This window comes from Eretmochelys imbricata, chromosome 3 (genome assembly GCF_965152235.1).
Source record: "Eretmochelys imbricata isolate rEreImb1 chromosome 3, rEreImb1.hap1, whole genome shotgun sequence".
Classification (NCBI taxonomy): domain Eukaryota; kingdom Metazoa; phylum Chordata; order Testudines; family Cheloniidae; genus Eretmochelys; species Eretmochelys imbricata.
In genome coordinates, this window is record NC_135574.1 from 210,351,537 (window position 1) to 210,371,918 (window position 20,382).

Below are 20,382 nucleotides of genomic sequence, written 5' to 3' on the forward strand. Positions count from 1 at the left end.
CAAGCCATTGGCTAGTTTCTTGGCTACAAAGGAATACTCAGTATAAAGGATCACAGTCTATACAGCTGGGCTGAAATTCTGGCTGTGTTTAAGACAATGGCAAAAGTCCCCTTCACTTCAAGGAGGGGACAGAATTTCACCCCAGGTGCATTAGATGAATAAGACCTGAGCAAGAGGCTCCCTCACTTTTTCAGATAAAGGCAGACAACCTTTGTAAATTTCTGCACCAAAAATCTGTATTGGACTTTGGTGGTGCCCTCATTTATAAAGGAACTGCTTATGGTCCTAGGCAAGTACCTGAACTTTCACCTGGGGCCTTTGTACACAGTGCTTGCTGCAAAAGGGTGGATTTATGAGCACTGGGCCTACTGATGACCTCCAATGCCTGTAGTTTCCCATTAGTGTGGCCAAGCTGTTGCAGATTGAGATCTGAGTTAAAGGCCTCTTCCCAGGTGTTTCAGCAAAAAGATGCAAACAATGCTCGCCAAAAGCCTGGCATAGCAGTTTGCAAGATAATAGAGGCACTACAAAACTCAGGGCTGGTAGGCAATGCTCTTTCACCTAATGTGGACAAGGCCTCAACTTAGCTTGTTAGTCTCCCAACACACAGTGCATGCTCAGAAAAGCTGACTGACAATATAGCACAACATCAGCTCCTTTCTACACTGTAACTTTATCTAATTCCTGGGGCCTGATTTCCCTCTGCCTAGCACAGGGGTTCTTAAACTGCGGGTTGGGACCCCTTAGGCGGTCACAAGGTTATTATGTGGGATGTCGTGACCTGTCAGCCTCCGCCCCAAAACCTGCTTCACCTCCAGCATTTATAATAGTGTTAAATATTTAAAAAGTGTTTTTAATTTATAAGGGGGGTTGCACTCAGAGGCTTGCTGTGTAAAAGGGGTCACCAGTACAAAAGTTTGAGAACCACTGGCCTAGCACCATGAGTTGTCATTCGCACCAGTGCAAGCGCATGGGAAAAGCGGTTCTGAGGTGGTAGCATTTTACACCCATGCTATGCTTGCTTTGCACAAATGTAAATGAGGACCCAAAGTGCAAGGCAGCAGGGAGGCAGGCCTCTTGTGTCCTTTTTCTCTCTCCCTTTCCACTGCATTTTGTTTCCTTCCATTCTTCCCCAGTTCCTTCTGGCTACTTCGTTCACAAGCTGCCTTTGTTTCCTCACTACTTGTTTCTCATGTGTTGATTTCCTCTTGCACCTTCTTACACTATTGCAAGCACTGAGCTACAGTAGATTAAGAATGGAAAGCCCCTTTGCTCCCCCTGCCATGTGACAGAAAGGTCCTGCTTTTCAGCAGACATTCCTAGTAAGGTTGCTCTAAGGCTGTGCATTTCTAGTATTTCATTACCCTGCAGAGGGAGGACTGGAGATGTCTACGCTGCAGCTGGATGTGTAATTTACAGCTCAGGCACACATAACCGTGCTAGCTCTGATTGAGCTAGCATGCTAAAAATTAAAAAGTAGCCCTGGTGATGGGAGGAGCTAACTGATCTAAATACCTTCCTGTCTGAACAGGCTGAGTAGCCCAGCCAGCTGCTTATGCTGCTGCATTTTTATTTTAGGGTGCTAACTCTATCAGCACTAATGCAGGTATGTCTGCCTGAGCTGGCAATTACACCTCCAGCTCCCAGGTAAATGCATCCTTAGTTCCCTGCTTTCTTTCAGCTTTCTTAGTTCCCTTAGAATGCCTCAATCTGTCCAAGAGGTTTTACAACTGCTAAAGTGTTAAAACTGCATTGGCTCCTCCTCCGTCCTTGGGAATGAGGTGGTGATTTCTATAAAAAAAGAGAGTGCAGAGGGTGTGGTGGTAGCCAAGGCATTGTTCATCATCTTGAAGCAAAGTTTAACTTTTAAATGTTTAGATCAATAGGAAAGCAAACGCAAGAAAGGTGAAAGGTCCACACTAACCAGGTTTTAGCATGTACTAAAAAAGAATTTATTAACATACTTCTGAACAATATAATTTTGATAATGCTCAAGGAGAAGGGACTTTGCTCAGGAGAATGCAAATGGGATGTGGAGCCTTTCACCATTTTTGGTTTGAATTCAGTCAGCACTGGATAGGGACTGTAGGTTGACTGAAGTTATTGGATTTCAGCCTACTTCCTAGTAAACATCTGTCTACATAAACAACCACCACAGCAGGTGGCAGATCCTTTCTTTCTTGTACTAATCTGTCTCCCATTACACCTCACAATCTTTAATATATTTATCCTCACAGCACCCCTGTGAGGCAGGGAAGTACTATAAGCCCCATTTTATAGATGCGAAACTGAGGCACAGAGAGACCAAGTGCCTGAGTCCCAGCCCAGCACCCTAACCCTTGGACCATGCTCCCTCCTGAGTCATGGTAGAAGGACAGAGACTGAGTAGACATGGAGGCTGAACTAAGTTCTTACCTATAGAGGTGGAATTTCTGGAACTAGATGAGGCATGGTAACCACGTAGAGGTATCATCGTGAGTGGTAGTTACTTGGAAACTGTAATCTATACAAATCACTTATTCATAGCTCCAAAAGTAACCTATTATATATCCCTGATTAGTGCTTCTCAAAAGTAGTACTAAATTACAGGCTGCTTAGAGATTCCTTTTGCCTTGTGTGTTTAAACTGCATGATGATACCAAGGCTGTGCTCAGGACTGTGACTAACATCCTCACACTCAAGACAGGACTGGCAAGAAAAATAACTGACTTTTTGAACCTGAAAAGTTAAGTTACTTCTCAAGGTTACAGTTAAACAACAGAAATTCATTGCTGAAACCAGGATGTAACTTGCTATTACAACCATAACTGCTACTATAATAACCCAGAATAGCAGGGGAGGTGTGAGCTGAAGACACAGCCACTCGCCCATTATACTGAGAAATTGTGCCAGGCAATGTTAATCACCAGGTCAGCTAAAGCACAAAACACAGTAAGGAGGGGAAATACATTTTAACTCTTGAGAGCAGCTTACATTTTCAAGGTGATGCTTGTCAGAATGGATGTAGCAGCATTCATGAGCTGCAAGTGTGTTTGGATGTTTGTCCAAGTGAAGTTGCTGGGAGGACAGTTGCATTCTTTGGGGGGCCAGTTAACAAATATGTGCTATATACTCATCTGTATTAGCTGAATGGTGTTATTCACCTGGTAGTCTAAGGGTTACATAAAATCTTCACTGGACTTTAGGAGACAAGGAAGGCCCTTTGCAGAGATGTGCAATCCGTACTCTTGACATTTGCAAATAGTACTCAGCACCTGGCAAAATACTACCTCACTTCTATCTGCTAAAGCATGACTTTTGGATAGATGCAAATTCTCTTGAGATTGCACATTCCCTCCCATTCTCCATAAAGTCAGTTTTCTTTTTCATTTGTGCATCTCACTTTGCAACTTGTAATACCATCTGGGCTCCCAGTGAGGCAGCTGTATGGCTGAGCTGCCCAAAGAAATTAACACCGAAAACTGCCTAGAAATTTCACTGAGGCGACAAAGTGGGAAAAAATCTCAGAAATAGGATTCAAACTAGATTGCTCTCTGTAATGTGTTGTACCTGCCCAGAAAGCCACTATCAAAATAATTCAGTTTGTTTCTTCATTAGGAAGAAACGCAGCGCAATCCAGAACTCCCCACCTTCTGTAGCTCTGTTTTGTGGTGGGAGTTGTACAATGCAAATGCAGTGCTCCTTAATGAGCTATTTTTCAGTGAGAAGATTCTTAAGTAAACCTGAACAATTTTGGCACTGTGTTTGAATCGAAGAGTGAGATTTAACTCATCTTGATCTAGGAAATTCCTTTGATTTTGAAAAGTAAACCATGTGTAAACAAATCGCAATAATCAGTAAAGGCAGATTTGCATCTCCAGAGCTGAATAAACCCATACCTCAAAAACTTTAAGGGATAGGTGGTGTACGTCAAGGCTAAGGTGCATAAGCTATGCCTGGCATTGAAAAGAAGACACATATACAGGAACAGGGATTTCTTTTAATGAAAATCTGAGTACATATATTATTCCAGAGTCTAGTTTTAAGGCACTTGTGCCCAGATCTTCACAGGTATATAGGCTCTGGTGCCTAAACACCTGTGAGGATCTGGATCCTGGTCAAAAAACAAATTTTTATTTAAACCATATGATTACAATAAAATAGAAGTTCAAGGTGCTTTGTTAATTTGTTCCATATTTATATCCCACATCTACAAAACAATGACTTAAATAAAATTAAGAGAATCATGGCCTATGTCCACAGTATTTAACAAACGTGCATATCCACAGAGGGGAAAAAAAGGCAATATGGCTAAAAGTCATAGGTGGAGAGTGGAGTAATGAAACAATGTGCAGGTTAGACATGTACACAAATCTGTACAGAAAGCATTTGGTTCACTACAAGACTGTGAAAAGAAAAGGAGTACTTGTGGCACCTTAGAGTCTAACCAATTGTGGCAACAGACAAAGAGAATTTGTAGTCAATGCAAAATCTTATTTCCCTGTTTAAAATTTCCTGGTAGCCTTTCAGTTTAAAAAGAGTGTAAAGGTAATTCAGGATGCTATATCAGCTGCAGCAAAGGCAAATGTGATCTGGAAAATACAATTTTACGAGCTAATGTTGGCCAGTAAGATGTTTGGAAGATTCCATTACCTTTGCTTTTGTTCTTTGTTAATGAAGCCAACATCAGTAAATCTGTTCCGTTCCCCGTCTTTCAAATGTTTTGCATATCTCTAGCTCCTACGTGACCAGCTTGCATGAGGAGCAATTTCAAGAGGAGGAAGGCATATGGCTATTTGGAAGCTTCATATCCTCCAACATTCCAAGGAAAGAGATAAGTACATTTTAAGGCCAATCCTGCAAGCTGATCCACAGGGACAGGACCCTATGAACCCCTAATGAGTTCAGTGGGGCTTGTAAATGTGACTGCCTACCTGCACAGAACAGCTTTCAGAGCAGAGCCACAAGAGTGTTCAGTGAGTGACTCTCTCCTTGAGAGGACTATGGTCCCTCATCCTTTAAAATGTTTCATTAATGTCTTACTACGTGATTGCCTACAAGCTAGAATGCACATTTTTAATTAGGCACCAAGACAGTGGTGAAGTACAGAGTATTAAGTGCAAAACTCAATTCAACCTTCCTTTAGGGCTGCAGCCAGCACCTCCATAATTTAATAGGAGATCAGAAAAAAATATTAGTACTTTACCTATTAGTTGGAAAGTTTCATCGTGGCAAAGTCGTCTATGAGCATATTTCATTTCTTGCAAGATGTAAAGTTAGTCCTGAGCCCTGCCAAACGGAGGTTACCTCAAAGCAGCAATACCTACTTCAGGACACATCTTCAACAGCTTGACTAATTTATGGAAATCATTGCAAGGAAGAAGAGGCGCTGAGGATTCACAGTTAATTGCAATACTCACTTGGCATGAAGTGTTCTGATCTTGCTTAATGGGTTACTTTTAAAATGATTTTAGTAGAGTTGTTTACATGACTTTAGAAATTCACAAGGTTTCTGGCTCCTTATGACTGAAATACAAGAATATGTGCATACTTTGTACATACCACTACATAAAGGTTATTGCTATGAATTTGGCCCCTTCTGGACTGAACAGTTACATCAATAAATTTGTAACCTTTGTATCAGCTAAGTTCCATTGGTACTTTTATGTTAAGACACACATTGTGTACGAACAGAAGATATGGCTTTGCCCCACTCACCAGAGCAGATGATGAATGAAGAGACTGTGGCCCCAAACCAGCAAACCCTTACCCACACACTTAACTTTACTCACCTGTGTCATCTCAGAGGGACTGTTCAGGTGAGCAAAGAAGCACGCGTGAAAGTGTTTACAGTATCAAGACTTATGTTGGAAACTTGAGGTTACTCCAGTACAAAAAAGTCCATTATTCCCACAGTATAGTAAATAGTTTCGTTGCTTTTATGTGACTTGTGCAGTCCTCATAAAAGGTTGTTTTTCTTCCCCAACATTAATCTTCATTACTATGGAGGCCATTTTACAAGTGTTTGAACAAGTGAGTCTGTTGACTCTGTAAAAAGCATTTCTGAATGATTTCTGTTTGAAGAGCACTTTTAAAATGGTTTTCTTTAATGGTGCTGGAAGAAACATAGGATGGGCATCTTTTGGAGTTTTAATAGCCTTCTAACTGCACACTTGTAAGGGAGAGAGCGTCTGGATCTCTAGTCCTGGGACATCACAGGCCCTCCCCATGGATCAAAGGGGGTTACAAGGGCATGGGGGGGCCTCACTGCTTTTTTTGCACAGGAATGGGCAATGCCCTGGAGAGATGTGGAGGAAGCTCTGAGGATTTTCCATGGAAGAGGGGGATCCTGCTTATTGTATTTCATTAATACTGCAGTCCCTAGTGACAATAAAAATGACAGATTAATCTAATATGCATATGTACAAAGGTCACTCTCTGTAAAGTATGCAACACAGGCAAAGTGTGATCTAAGAATGCATATTTCTGAGGAGTCAGATTATACACAAGCAGTTTGAGATTTGCTTTCATGTTTAGTGACCTGGCATCAGAATCCTTTATATGGCTCAAGAGCTCATAGCTACCCTTGCTATAGGCTATTGCTCTAATATAGACAGATAAAATATGTTACTCTGATCCTGGGCCAAATCCTGCAGCTCCCTGAAGCCCACAAAGTTTAGCCTTACCCTAACCCTGAAGTAGATTTGCAGTAGGATTGCAAGTTTTGGCTCAGTGACTCCAAATGGTGCACAATAGTGTAGAAATTACTGTGGCAATCACTTAACTATTTGATGTAGCTACTGCTTGTGAAGCACTGACCTATGCCCAATTACCGACAGAGTATATTCTAACCTCCTAATACCCAAAAGGGAGCAGGAAAATCTTCATGTACCAATCAGTCCACTTCCAGATTAGCACTCCCCAATGCCTGGTGCCAAGGTAACATACAAATTAAACAGTAATAATGTAAACTCTGAAACATTTAAACTGTTATAAAAGACCATGAATATTTTTCTACAGCTAGTTTCTGTACCCCTTATTTTTTCCCTATCCTATTCTAATTATTTTCCTTAAGTAGTTTAAAAGTGATTTTCCTTCCCCTTGTTCCCGGTGGAACATGCAACAAAGCTCTAATCACACACCTTGCAGAGAATTCTTTCAATGGGAGTAGAATGGAAAGACAATTTAGCATCACTATAGCACTAGAAAGGGAGGGATACTCCTAAAGCATGATTTTAATCTATTACATTTATTAGCTACTGACCAGGAAAATAATTAAAGACGAGCTTTCATGCCACACAGAGCTCTGTATGTTTGACTCTGTCTCTTCCACCAACAGACATGTCCAATAAAAGATATTACTTCTTTCATATCCCGGGACCAACATAGCTACAACACCACAACAGACAAAGAAAATTATCTATTCAGGAAGCCCATGCGTGGAGTCTGCATCCCCTGCCGGTAAAATTCAGCAGGGGCTGGCCCTGTGTCTACACGTGAAAGGGATATTTGGAAGTGGGGAAGCCATTCCCTGCCTAAAACAAAAGCGATGCTTAGCAAGTCATGGTGGCTACTTCAGCACCAAGATAGCAGCAAGAGAATTACACCTCTCACATCACCCCTGTCGCTGCCATTCCTGAGCCCCCGTGAGGCAGGGAAGCACAAGTGTCCCCATTTCGCAGATGAGGCTCTGGGGAACAGGGAGGTGAAGTGCCTCACCCAAGGTCACACAAATTCATTACACTGTAACAACTCCCAGATGTTGCTCACTTTTTCTGTTCTTCAAAATGTGAGACGAGCTGTTGTGGGATTGTTCACTCCACACCACTCTGAAGGGATTAAGGTGGCTTGGAAGGAGCTACTTAACCTGGTAAACTGCACCTGGGAGACCTGAGCTTGACTGACAAGCACTCACTGAATATGGAGTCCACCTAGGCAGGAGTAAGTGGGGGCTTGTATAAAGCCAGGAAATGAGAGCAGAAGGTGCTACAGTGTGGAGGTCTGCAGTCACTCTCTGGGAGCAGAGAGGTGGTGAGGAGGAAACCCAGGGGTGGAGCAGAAACCTTGGGATCCTGACCCTGAAGAAAGGGCTTACCCAGAGGATGAAGAAGAAAGCCCGTGGAAGATGGAGTAGGAAATGGCAGCAGGGGATGGGACTGTGCAGACCTTGGCTGCTGCTGATAGGATTCCTAGTGGAACCTGGAGTAGCACCAGGGTTCTCCTACCAGCCACGGGGAAAGTGACACAGTCTGGAATGGGAGGACTGCCTGGAATGGCACCCAGGCAGCTGGTCCAGTGAGACTTTGTTACCCCACAAGGAGACAACTATAGTGACCTGGCCAGGGCACCAAGCGACAAGGAGGAAGCGCTGCTACAACAAGAGAGCAAGAGGGCCTGCAGCGCAAGCCAAGGAAAGGAAAGGGAAGTCAGACCAGGCAGAGCTACTCCACAGATGCAGCCACAAGGAGACACCCCAGCAGTGAGTGAACCTGGGTACTAGCCAGTTCCCTAAGAGTTTCAAAATATCCTAAGGCTAAATCCCCATGTAGATGGGTAGGACAGATGACCTTGTGGCTAAAACTCAAGAGTACTGGATTTCAAGTCCTGCCTCTGCCACAGACCCCTTGTGTGATCTTCCTTCTGTTCTTTCCTTTTCCCCAGTTGCCAGGTGCTGGACTGAGGGCCTGAGTGGCACTGGTGGAAAGAGATGTAGTTGCTGTAAAATGCAGAGTAAGTGACAGCTGCATGCTCCATCCCTATGCAGCTGGGACATGAGGCAACGTGGGCTTACAGGAGGCTAATCAGCTCCAGGTTCAGATGGGTGCCGAGATCCATGTTACCGAGAAGGGAGTAGGTGCTGCTCTTCAGAGGTAATTAGGTGCTTCAGTGCCATTGATTTCAATGAGAGTTAGGGACCTAAAGACCTTTGAGGATCTGGGCCTAGGTTCATTGAGTTGGGAGAAGACAAGGGAAAGTCTGGGACCCTCTGGACCCCAGATTGACTGTTTTGAGGCAAGTGTGGTGAGGTCTAAAACCATGATCAAGCACCAAACCAACTGTAATGAAAAGAATATGGCAACTTGATTGTGATCCATTTCACAAATAGTGCACATACAATATACACTGCAGTATATAGCATTGCTAAAAAGACACCACTGTTGCAGCTACCTGAATTGGGATAACCAAGTCAGCTTTAAGTTGTGGCTTCCCCATCATTGGATGTGTTTAAGAACAGGTTGGACAAACCTCTATCAGGGATAGTCTAGCTTGGTCCTGCCTCAGGTAAGGGGCTGGACTTGATGACTCCTCAAGGTCCCTTCCAGCCCATTTCTATGATTCTAAGTGGAATGAAAAATTGAAGATATACATTCACTGACTATTCTCCAAAATGGCAAAATGTATTATAAAATCTCTCCCCATGAGTGTCTGGGAGCAGAGGGGGGGAAGTATTGCTTCAAGCATTAAAAACATCACCTACCTCAACAGTCATAAACATTTTACTAGCTGTTTATTTTTAATGCAGCTAGTGGAAACCTAAAAAGGCTGCTATACATTTTCCCTAAAAATAGTGTGAAAACACTTAATTTTGGCAAATTCAGTCAGGCACTTGTTCAGAAGGTTCTTAAAATATGATGCTTCACAGTGTGTATTCCATGGTTTCCAAGGAAAGAGAAGGCAGCTGTATACCATGGTCTATGATAGATTATAGAGTATGTTGTGAGAGGAATCATCATTTTGTTCTCTTAGGAGTGAGCAGAATTTGATGATAGTCCATGAAAGAGCTGGATGGTTGGTTGTTTCTGAATTTCTTTTGGAAAGAGACTCAAGACCTTCCTATGAAGATGCAGACTGCTCGGTTTTGTATTTCTGGTAGGCATCTAGTATTTCTGCGATGACGTTTGGATCATCCAGCGTGGTGATATCTCCCAAATCACTGGATTGGTCAGCGACTATTTTCTTCAGTACCCTTCTCATAATTTTCCCAGATCGCGTTTTAGGAAGGCGTTTCACAACCTGAAGAGAAGAACAAATACACTTGCCTTAGAACTTTCATCCTGATGAGAATGTTTGAGTGAACCCAGCCTTGAAATGATCCCATTGCATATCCCCAGTGAGATTCCTGGGAACTGCTTAAGAGCTAGGCATGGTGGTCACTGTCCAGGAAGAAGGAATATAGTGATGTTTATTTTTTTTATTAAATTTTATCTGATTTTTCTCCTTTCTTTTTCCAATTTTGGCCCAGTGGGAGATGCTGGGTGCTCAGCACTTTTGAAAATCAGGCTACTTATTCAGGTGCTAAACTACGGAATTAGTAGCCTAACTATAGGCACCTGTGTCTAGAAATCTTGCACTCAGCACTCTCATAAATCTCAGCGTGGCTTACAAAAGCAGGTAGGTATTATCATCCCTATTTTATAGATGAGGAATCTAATGCCCGGAAGCCAATGCCCGGAAGCCACCTTCTCAGGACCACACAATACTCTAAGTCAGTGGCAGAGCCAGAAATACATCTCAGGTCTCCTGATTCGCAGTCCCATGTCCTATCCACTGTAGTCTGCTACCTCCCGTGTACAGGCAAGGGTTAACATTAACTGATAGGGTCATAGGGATGGACCTGAAGGGTTACTATTTGTCCATACTGGCAACTGAACGACTAAACTTTTGTCTTTCAGTGGTGTTAAAAAAAACAACTCTGAAAAACAAACGTTGTGCCAGCGACAAGCACCAGTGTGAACAGTGCTTTGTCGGCAGCACAGAAACGCCGCTCGTTGGGGGTGGAAGTTTTTTGTCGCCAGGAAAGCCAACGAACAGTGGCTACACTGCGCGACTTTCAGCAGCACAGCCATGTCGCAAAAAGCTGTGTAGTGTAGACATAGCCTTTGTCTGGCTTCTGTAGGATAGCTCCTTTGCACAGACAGGCCACACAACCTGCCATACAACTGCTCTGTTTTTGGATATATATGCTGAAAACAGGTCAAGGGATCAGAAAACTGAAGAGCATTAACTGCTAATCTGTAGGGAAAGGGAGCAGTATGATCAGCCATGAACTTTACTCTGGGACTGTCTGGGAATCCTGGGAACACCTGATGGCTCTGGGAATAAGTCTTTAAATGCCTTGGTGAGATGAGCATCAGTTGTGGTGCAAAGTATGCGTTACTTCATCTTTGGCTGTACTACAACCATAGCTTTGCTCTTGTATGTTCCAACCTTTCCCTTAAATTTTGATTTTTTTTTTAACCACAGGGATATTCCATATACCTCTGTATTCCCATCAGTGCACCCCTCATTCGGATTAACTGTACTGTGGGTCTAGCAGACACAGAGGCATATGAATGCAGCTGGGATGCTGTATTAAGATGGAGGCAGAAAATAGCATACATTTTAAGCAACTTGGCTGTTTGTACATGCTTTGAACAGGAGGAGCCGGATCCAAGCCACATTGAACAAAGCTCTGGCACAGGGGGGAAGCAGAAGTAGAAAAACTGGTTTGAAGCCCTCTTTGTGCACCCCAAATTCCTAGGGTTGGTTCAGTCCTTGGCATAAGTAGAACAGCCTCAGGGCTACTCTAAATTGTACACAGCTGCAGTGGCCCCCCAGGAGGCTGCTTTGCAACCAAGGATTCCCAGGTGCACTAGCACTCCGGCCATCCCCCTTTTCCTGCAGCCATGCCTCTGATGTACTCCAGACACCAGAGCCTGGAGCGGCGGCTTAGGGCTGCTATGCCAGTTCTGCACCACAGAGGGATTCCTCATCCATCTGGTTAACCTGGCTTTAAGGCTGCTCTGCCAGGGAGGAACAAAGCAGCGTTACTGGGGGCAGAATCAGGCCTGTTAAGTGGGTTACAGATCTGATGTCTTGCAATGGTAGCCCCCAGACACTTACCAGAACATGATCAGGCACAGCATACTTTGCGATCTTGGAAGCAACAATAGATCTGAGTTCTTCTTTAACACGTTCTATATGAGCTGTGTCTTCTTTTAACACTATGAAAGCAAAGGCACCTGGAAGGGAAGTAAACAGAGGGCGTGTACTGTACATTAAATCGTTGTTGGAAAGGCATTCATTTCAGCAGGACTGCATGCATAAGTGCTGTTTCAAATGCCTGTAGCAACTGTCAGGTTTAGGGTCTGCTTTGGTCACTCTGAGTAGTACCTCACACAGCAGGTGCTGCCAAGAAAACCAGCAGCTTACTTACACAGTAGAGGTGACTAAGAATGGCAGAATCAGGTCCTTAATGATTAATGTGCTTTGTTTTGGAGTCCCTGGGTCAAATTCTGATCTCAGTTACAATGATGGTAAATCTGAAGTAACTCCACTGAAGTCACCAAGCATAAATGAGATTAGAATCTGACCCATGGAGGTCAGGGTTCTCGATTCTGTTTCAAATTATTTTCTTGAGAACAAACCTTTATTTTCATTTACTAAAATGGAGTCAAACACTACAGTAAAACACTATCTCCTTATAATGATAAGGGTTTAAGGGCCTGTCTACACAGGGACATCCAGGAAAATTAATCCAAATTAACTAAAGATGTGCATTTGAACTGGATTAGTTAAACCAAATTAAACCCCTGTGTGAACACCCTCATTTGGAATAAAAGTGGCCTGAATTTGGGTTAGCTTAATTCAATTCCAAAGTGAATTAAGCAAAACCAAGTTAAAGTCACTTTAATTTTGAATAACAGCATCCACACAACAATTTAATGTAATTTAATTAACCCACTTCAAATTCACACCTCTAGTTGATTCAGATTAATTTTCCTAAATGTTCCTGTGTAGACAAGCTCTTAGATAATTCTCCCTCCCTGCAAACGAGGAAATTAATGCACAGTGAAGTTTCTTCACTTAATCCTTAACTCATCTTGTTGTGTCTCGGTATATGGAACATAAGACCAATGAGGGGAACCTGGTATCTAAGATCCCTGCACCCCATAAGCATGAGTTATGGAAGCGTTGCTATTTTACTGGCCCAGATTTGCTTTCACTTACAGGGGTGCAGCTCCCATTAACTTTAAGGAAGAGCATGACTTAGGTCTGGTCCATGCTACAGACCTATATCGGTATAAGTACGTTTTCAGGGGGGTGAAAAATCCATACACCTGAGCAACAGTTATCCTGACCTAATCCCGGGTGTAGACAGCGCTATGTCAACAGGAGAGCTCTCTCCCATCAGCTTAGTGTGTCTTCATTAAGGCGCTACATTAGTACAGCTGTGCTGATGCAGCATTTTAAGTGTTGACTTGCCCTTAGAACAAAAAGGGACCCAATGATGTTATGCCAATATTTTAACAAGGGGCTCCCACAAATATTTTCCGTTTCAGTCTGCGATAAGCTTCCTGGTGCAGAGATGCAGGATTTTGCAGAGATTACAGATGAGGAAAGGACGTGGTTTCCAATTCTTTTTTAGATTAAAAAAAAAGGCTTTCTCTGAGTTAAATAAGCAATGGTGACTGAATTCCAGCAGGAATAAGACTGATCTGGTCCTTAGCTTCATTAATGGGGGTAGGGAAAACTGTGAAGAGAGAGATTTGAAGATGGCAAGATTCAGGGTCTGGTGCTTGTCAGTTCTAGAGCCCTCCACTAAGAATGCCTATCCCTTAGCTTCTGCAGGCTTCCCTCTGGAGACTTCAAACTTTAATGTCTCTGTTGACATGAGCTGTCACAGTGAGGTGCAGAGAGAAAGCTGGCCTTTGATTAGCTAGGTTCTTGCCCATTAAGGGCTTTAAGTATCAAGAGTGGATCCTTGAAATGGATCCAGAAGTGGATAGGGAGTGAGAGCAGAGAACAAAGTATCAGTGGCTAATTCAACACGTCACAATCTCCCTTTCAAACTGCCTGCTACTCTGTGTACTAGCTTGGCAGAAAGTTGAGGGAAAGGTTATAAAGGAAATTAACCATCTGTATATTTCCATTAAGGACACTATTTTACACACTTACCTTCTCCTTTGATCTCATGGGGGTAACCAATCACAGCTGTTTCAGGCACAGCCGGATGTTCATCCTTTAAAAAAAAATGTAGCAAAATATAACAGCCCCCTCTTTCAGGCCATGTTGGGTATGACTACACTGTAATTAGATATCTGCCGACTCAGGCTCGAGGGGCTGAGGCTAAGGGGTTGTTTAACTCTGGTGTGGATATTCATGCTCGGGTCCCCCCACATCACAGGGCCCAAGCCCAAATGTCTACACCACAATTAAACAACCCCTTAGCCCGAGCCAGCTGGCACATGCCAGCTGTAGGTTTTTAATTCCAGTGTAGACGTACCCGTAGGGTACAAGAGCCTATGCTAGCTCTTCTAGGAATTGTAACAAGTTGCTAACTATATGTGAAGTTCTTAATACCTTTCCTACTTTTCTGAGCCTTCTGTAAGCGCACAGTACCAAAAGGCCCATCTAGCCCAGTATCCTGTCTTCTGACAGTGGCCAATGCCAGGTGCCCCAGAGGGAATGAACAGAACATGTAATCACCAAGTGATCCATCCCGTTGCCCATTCCCAGCTTCTGGGAAACAGAGGCTAGGGACACTGTTCCTGCCCATCCTGGCTAATAGCCATTGATGGTCCTGTCCTCCATGAATTTATCTTGTTATAGTTATCCTGTTATAGTTTTGAACCCTGTTATAGTCTTGGCCTTCACAACATCCTCTGGCAAGGAGGATTATAGACTATTATAGACATGCATCGGACGAAGTGGGTATTTACCCATGAAAGCTTATGCTCCAATACGTCTGTTAGTCTATAAGGTGCCACAGGACTCTTTGCCGCTTTTACAGATCCTGACTAACACGGCCACCCCTCTGATTCTATTACAGACTTGCCACATTAATGGTGTGTTTAATGAAATTAACAGGAATCATGTGTGCCTGTCTCAGAGCAGCATTTAACCCATTGGTTTGGATTCAAAAGGGCCCTGTTTTAAAACAACTGAATAGTATTTTCTGACATCCCTTTTGGCTAATAAGAATAAATCCAGAAAAAAATGGATTTTGTCTATATGTGGGATTAGCCCCTGTGCAGCCAACCATTGCCAGTGACCGGAGCAGTCACACTACTGCAAAGCCCAAGTACGGAAAAAGCTGTGGTTTGCACTAACTAAGCCTCTCCTTGCTTGAAATGAGCTTTTCTTGCCTACACATGCGTTTGCACTGACGCAGCCCCACTGACTGCTGATCCACAAGTACAGTCAAGGCCTTGAGCTTCATTCTCCACTGCTTTGCACTTGGGTGGTAGTCTACACCAAACCAAGTGCTAAGCATCTTTCTTATATCCACTTGTCACTGGTGTAAATCTGTGCAGAAGGTACAGGACAAGGCAGTGGAGAAGTGGGCCTCAATCTTCCAACAGATGGAAGAGGCACTGCCATGCTGAATACAGATCTTTATTATATGGCTTCATAATACTGACTTAGTCTGCCCACGATTCATAGTTAACATTGACAATATTTCTACACTGATAGAGCATATATTCATCCTAAATCAAAAATGGGTTATGCTATTTTAAATTTGATTAAAATATGGAAGAAATCTTTGTCTTAGCTGGGCTTCTCTGAAAAGGAACCTGCATGAAAATATGTAGTGGTAATCATATTAGGTCTTCAAAAAGCTATCATCAGAAGTTTGCACTAAGAGATTTATTTGTAGATACGATATTACAATCATTCCTGCAATGTAAAGATGATTTTGGTTTATCAGATTTCACATCTGATTAATGTTTGCAAGTGAGGGACATAACATGCAAATAAATGCTCAGATCAAGCTGTGTATAGAACTGCTTTGAGAGATTGTCTGTTCAGTTCTGTGGCTACCATGGCCTCTCGTCTAAATGATGGGCCAGATCGTCAGCTGGTGTAAATTGCCATTGCTCCGTATTTAATGTTGGAGAAGGTTACAAAACATGTTCAAATAGTATAGCTAGGCCTGAGACACAAAGGTGAGAACAAAATGTTAACTCCATCAAAGCTACTGGTGGGGGGAAGCTAGAGGAGAGTTTTGAAGCCCGCATCATCCAAAAGTAAAACAGCAATGGTATGAAGTCACTGATGTATCCTGAAGAGATGAAACATGATTCAGATCTTATCAGTTCAAACAAAGGAATTGCATGTAGCCCTTCACTTTGATATCCTCCATAAAAACTATCTTACCCCTGAATGAACTTCATCCATCCGCCCTTCCATGGTTTACATAACAAGATTGTTTTCTTCAGCATAACTGCCATGTGTATTTAGTATCAAGGGTGTGTGTAGGTGAAACATATACGAGAAAGATCAGGGGTAGCAATGTTAACCCTTACACATAAACCAATGGGCTAGATCCTCCCGAGATGTACATTGGCATAGCTCCTTTAAAGTATATGGAACACTTCTGATTTTTACCAAATGAGAATCTGGCCCCATGCATGAAAAGCTTTCCTTGGGTATTGAAAAATTACCATAGCATCTTCAATCTCTGCAGTTCCAAGCCTGTGACCGCTGATATTTATGACATCATCCATCCGCCCTGTTATTTGGTAATACCCCTCTGAGGATCTATAGGCACTATCCCCTGTGAAATAATAACCTGTAGCAACAAAGAACACCATTACCTGTGATCAACAGCAGCTAGTATAATAATTCACTATCAGTATTTGTGATTATTATTTTTATTATTACTTTATACTTTTATCCCCTTTCAATCACAGATCTTTACAGGCACCAGTTAACTGAGCACACAGCACTCCGGAGGGCAAGGTTTTGTTACACCCACTTTACAGATGGTAATAGCCACCCACTTCTAATTAGGAATTTGTACCCTGGATGAGGCACTGGACTGGAATGCAGGGGATCTGGGCTCTATACCCAGCCCTGCCACAGCCTCCCTGCATGACCTGAGGCAAATAATTTATTCTCTCTGTGCCTCAGTTTCCTGGTGTGAAATGAGGATAACAATCCTTCCTTTCTCCTAGTCAGTATTCCGTCTGGTCTGCTTAGGCTGTGGGCCTCAGCACCATGGAAATACAAACAATAATGATAATCAAGCATTCTGACAAAATCCAATGACTCCTGCTGTCTCTCCGAAGGAGAAGTTAACAGCCCCCTCACCAGCACCCTCCTCCCAGGGCCCCATAAGGCATTGACACCCTTAGCACTCTGCACCAGTCACTACTGTGGGGCTTCCCTTCACACACACTCCTACAGGGGATCACGGTTTAAGAGCCGGATGAATTAACTCCCTGCAAGACAGTGCAAGATGACCACAGAACAAAGATATTTTTGGTGGCACGATAATAAGAGGATATTTTTGGTCAGTCTTATTTTCGCAACAGAGAAAAACAACTTTCTAAGCAAAACAAGTTGGTTTGTAACAAATTCATCACTCCCAAAGACTTCACTATTATAATTGTGCTACAACCTATGATCTCTGGAACTTCATTGCACCGGCTGGAAAAAGAGCAGATCCTTTGGTCTAAGAGTACATCTACACTGCAGAGAAAAACCTGCGGCTGGCCCAAGCCAGCCGACTCAGGCGCATGGGGCTCAGGCTCTGGGGCTGATTCATTGCTGGGTAGATGTCTGGGCTAGGGCTGGAGCCCAGGCTCTAGGACTCTGTGGGGCGGGAGGGTCCCAGAGCTTGGGCTGCAGCCGGATCCCAGACAGCCACACAGCAATGAAACAGCCCCGCAGCCCGAGCTCCACAAGTGCCAGCCACAGGGCTTTCTTTGCTGGGTAGACATACCCTTAAAGCACAACTGCATTTAAGCAGTTTTGATTCCATCCAGTAGAGGATACACAGTAAAGATACACAGTAGCCAATTACTAGAACAATATCTCAGAAAAACCGTACAATATAGCACTGCTAAAAACCCGCTGGGTACTGACATTGTAGTCCAACATTCTTCCCTGACACCATCCTTACCTGGATACTTTTTGAAATAAGTATCTATAAATCTCTGATCATCTCCATAGATGGTTCTCGCCAGGCCAGGCCAGGGCTGTGCAATGCACAGAGCACCAGAGACATCATTTCCTTCTATAACTCTTCCCTGTTGATCCAAGCACAGGAAGGATCATCAGCCCAGATGTTGGGAAACATCTCAGATTAAAGGAAAGTAGCTGGTTAGTACTATCTAGCTATGTTGAGCCGGATTCTGATCTTACCCCAGTTTTACGTTGACTTCAAAGGTGTCACTCCTGTTTTACACCAGGGCAAGTGAGAGCCCTTCATATTCTGCAAATTCACAGACTCAGTGTCTATTATTGCAATGGTTTATTCTTAATGTTTCTCACTCACATTTTGGCAGCAGTTGAACATGGGGGGGGGAGGAGGGGGAAATGTACCCACTAGGGGAATTACTGTGCATTGTCTATGTCATGCTTTCATCATTCATGTACACAAACAACAGAGCATGTGATTCTATGAATAATACGCTATTCACACAAAAGGAAAGATAGGTGACCCCTTGGAGTGCAAGAACAATACAAGATTCACAGAACCCCACTCTTCAGCATTATGAATCCAGGATATGGACCAAACTGGTGCCAGAGCAGAGCCCAGCTCAGTGGCAGAAGGGCTGGCACCTTCTTCAGCCAGGAGCTGCCGTGGCTGACTCCGTGCCCAGTACAGGCACAGGGCAGTCCTGAGTGCCTTTGCAGCAGCACCACATCACCACTCTCCATCCTCTCACCAACTCAGCCCTGGGCCACAGCCTCCGGTGGGAGAGCAGTGTTCTTCCTAAGCCACCTCAGGTAGGCTGAGGGAACTGCTAATAGCTCCAGAACAGCTGTTGGCTAGAGAGGCCAAGGTCCCTCAGAGCATCAGTAACTCCCATGACCCAAACCACAGTAATGCACTTCATTCCCTTCCTCTCCCTCACTCAGGAAGTTACTGCAGCTGTCACATCACCCCTGTTATCTGCCTGTCTCAAACAGATGTTGTGAAGATGAGTTAAGTATTGACGAGTTGTGAAGATGAGTTAAGTGGACGAGAAGCTGGATATGAGTCAACAGTGTGCCCTTGTTGCCAAGAAGGCCAATGGCATTTTGGGATGTATAAGTAGGGGCATAGCGAGCAGATCGAGGGACGTGATCGTCCCCCTCTATTCGACATTGGTGAGGCCTCATCTGGAGTACTGTGTCCAGTTTTGGGCCCCACACTACAAGACGGATGTGGATAAATTGGAAAGAGTCCAGCGAAGGGCAACAAAAATGATTAGGGGTCTGGAACACATGACTTATGAGGAGAGGCTGAGGGAACTGGGATTGTTTAGTCTGCGGAAGAGAAGAATGAGGGGGGATTTGATAGCTGCTTTCAACTACCTGAGAGGTGGTTCCAGAGAGGATGGTTCTAGACTATTCTCAGTGGTGGAAGAGGACAGGACAAGGAGTAATGGTCTCAAGTTGCAGTGGGGGAGGTTTAGGTTGGATATTAGGAAAAACTTTTTCACTAGGAGGGTGGTGAAACACTGGAATGCGTTGCCTAGGGAGGCGGTGGAATCTCCTTCCTTAGAAGTTTTTAAGGTCAGGCTTGACAAAGCCCTGGCTGGGATGATTTAATTGGGGATGGGTCCTGCTTTTGAGCAGGGGGTTGAACTAGATGACCTCCTGAGGTCCCTTCCAACCCTGATATTCTATGATTATTCTTCCTATTTTACAGCTGAGGAAACTGAGGCAGAGAGGCTAAGGGTCAGGTTGGCAAAGGTATTTACACGCCCAAGATACATATAGGTGCCTAGCAGGATTTGTGAAAGCATCCGAGCAGGTTTAGTGCCTAAGTCTTGTTGATTTTAGTGGGTGTTAGGTGCCTAACATACTTAGGTGCTTTGGAAAATCCCACTAGGCACCAAAATACCTTTGAAAACCCGGTCCTAAGTGACTTGCCTAAGGCTATACAGCAAGGCCCTAAGTTTTCAGTCAGGCCTGTGTGGGTAGGCCCCTCAGCCCATGCCAAAATCCACTGTGGCCTATGGGGCACTGCCCACACAGATCAGGCCCCAAATCAACGATACAGACTGGTCTGGAGCTCAGACATTTTGGGACTTCACCCTGTGCCCAAGGTATTAGACAACACTGCCTCACCACTGGGCAATGAAGATCTTCTCACTGTGGGAAAAGGGGCTGCTAAAAATGGAAACATTTTGTCTAAGGTCATGTCCCCAACTTTCAGAATCTATATTTCTCAGCAGTATCAACGGATGCCCACAGACACGCCGAGCCTGACTCCAACGGAGACTGCGGAGATCACAGGCGGGTTTCATTGGCTACAATGCACATTCAGCAAACATTTTTAAGGAGAACAATTCCCTACAAAGCTATAAGTTGGCTGTGTTCCCAGTGCACTTCACTCATGCCAGTCCCGTTGGCTCCAGTGAGACTATGCGTGAGAAAAGTTACACACATGTATGAGTGTCTGCAGCATTGGCACTTACATTA

General features: G+C 43.8%; 1 protein-coding gene across 1 annotated transcript in view; it reads right to left on the bottom strand.

Moving 5' to 3' along the window:
- Positions 1–3,959: 3,959 nt before the first annotated feature.
- ACSS1 (acyl-CoA synthetase short chain family member 1) overlaps positions 3,960–20,382 on the bottom strand; it is an 81,549-nt gene continuing 65,126 nt past the window's right edge. Inside the window, exons 10-14 of the mRNA XM_077814258.1 lie at positions 17,870–17,996; positions 16,407–16,534; positions 13,918–13,981; positions 11,863–11,981; positions 3,960–9,993 (exon numbers count right to left, since the gene is read on the bottom strand). Of these exons, the coding sequence (XP_077670384.1) occupies positions 9,814–9,993; positions 11,863–11,981; positions 13,918–13,981; positions 16,407–16,534; positions 17,870–17,996 (618 nt within the window). The 3' untranslated portion in view covers positions 3,960–9,813. The remainder of the gene's footprint in view (positions 9,994–11,862; positions 11,982–13,917; positions 13,982–16,406; positions 16,535–17,869; positions 17,997–20,382) is intronic.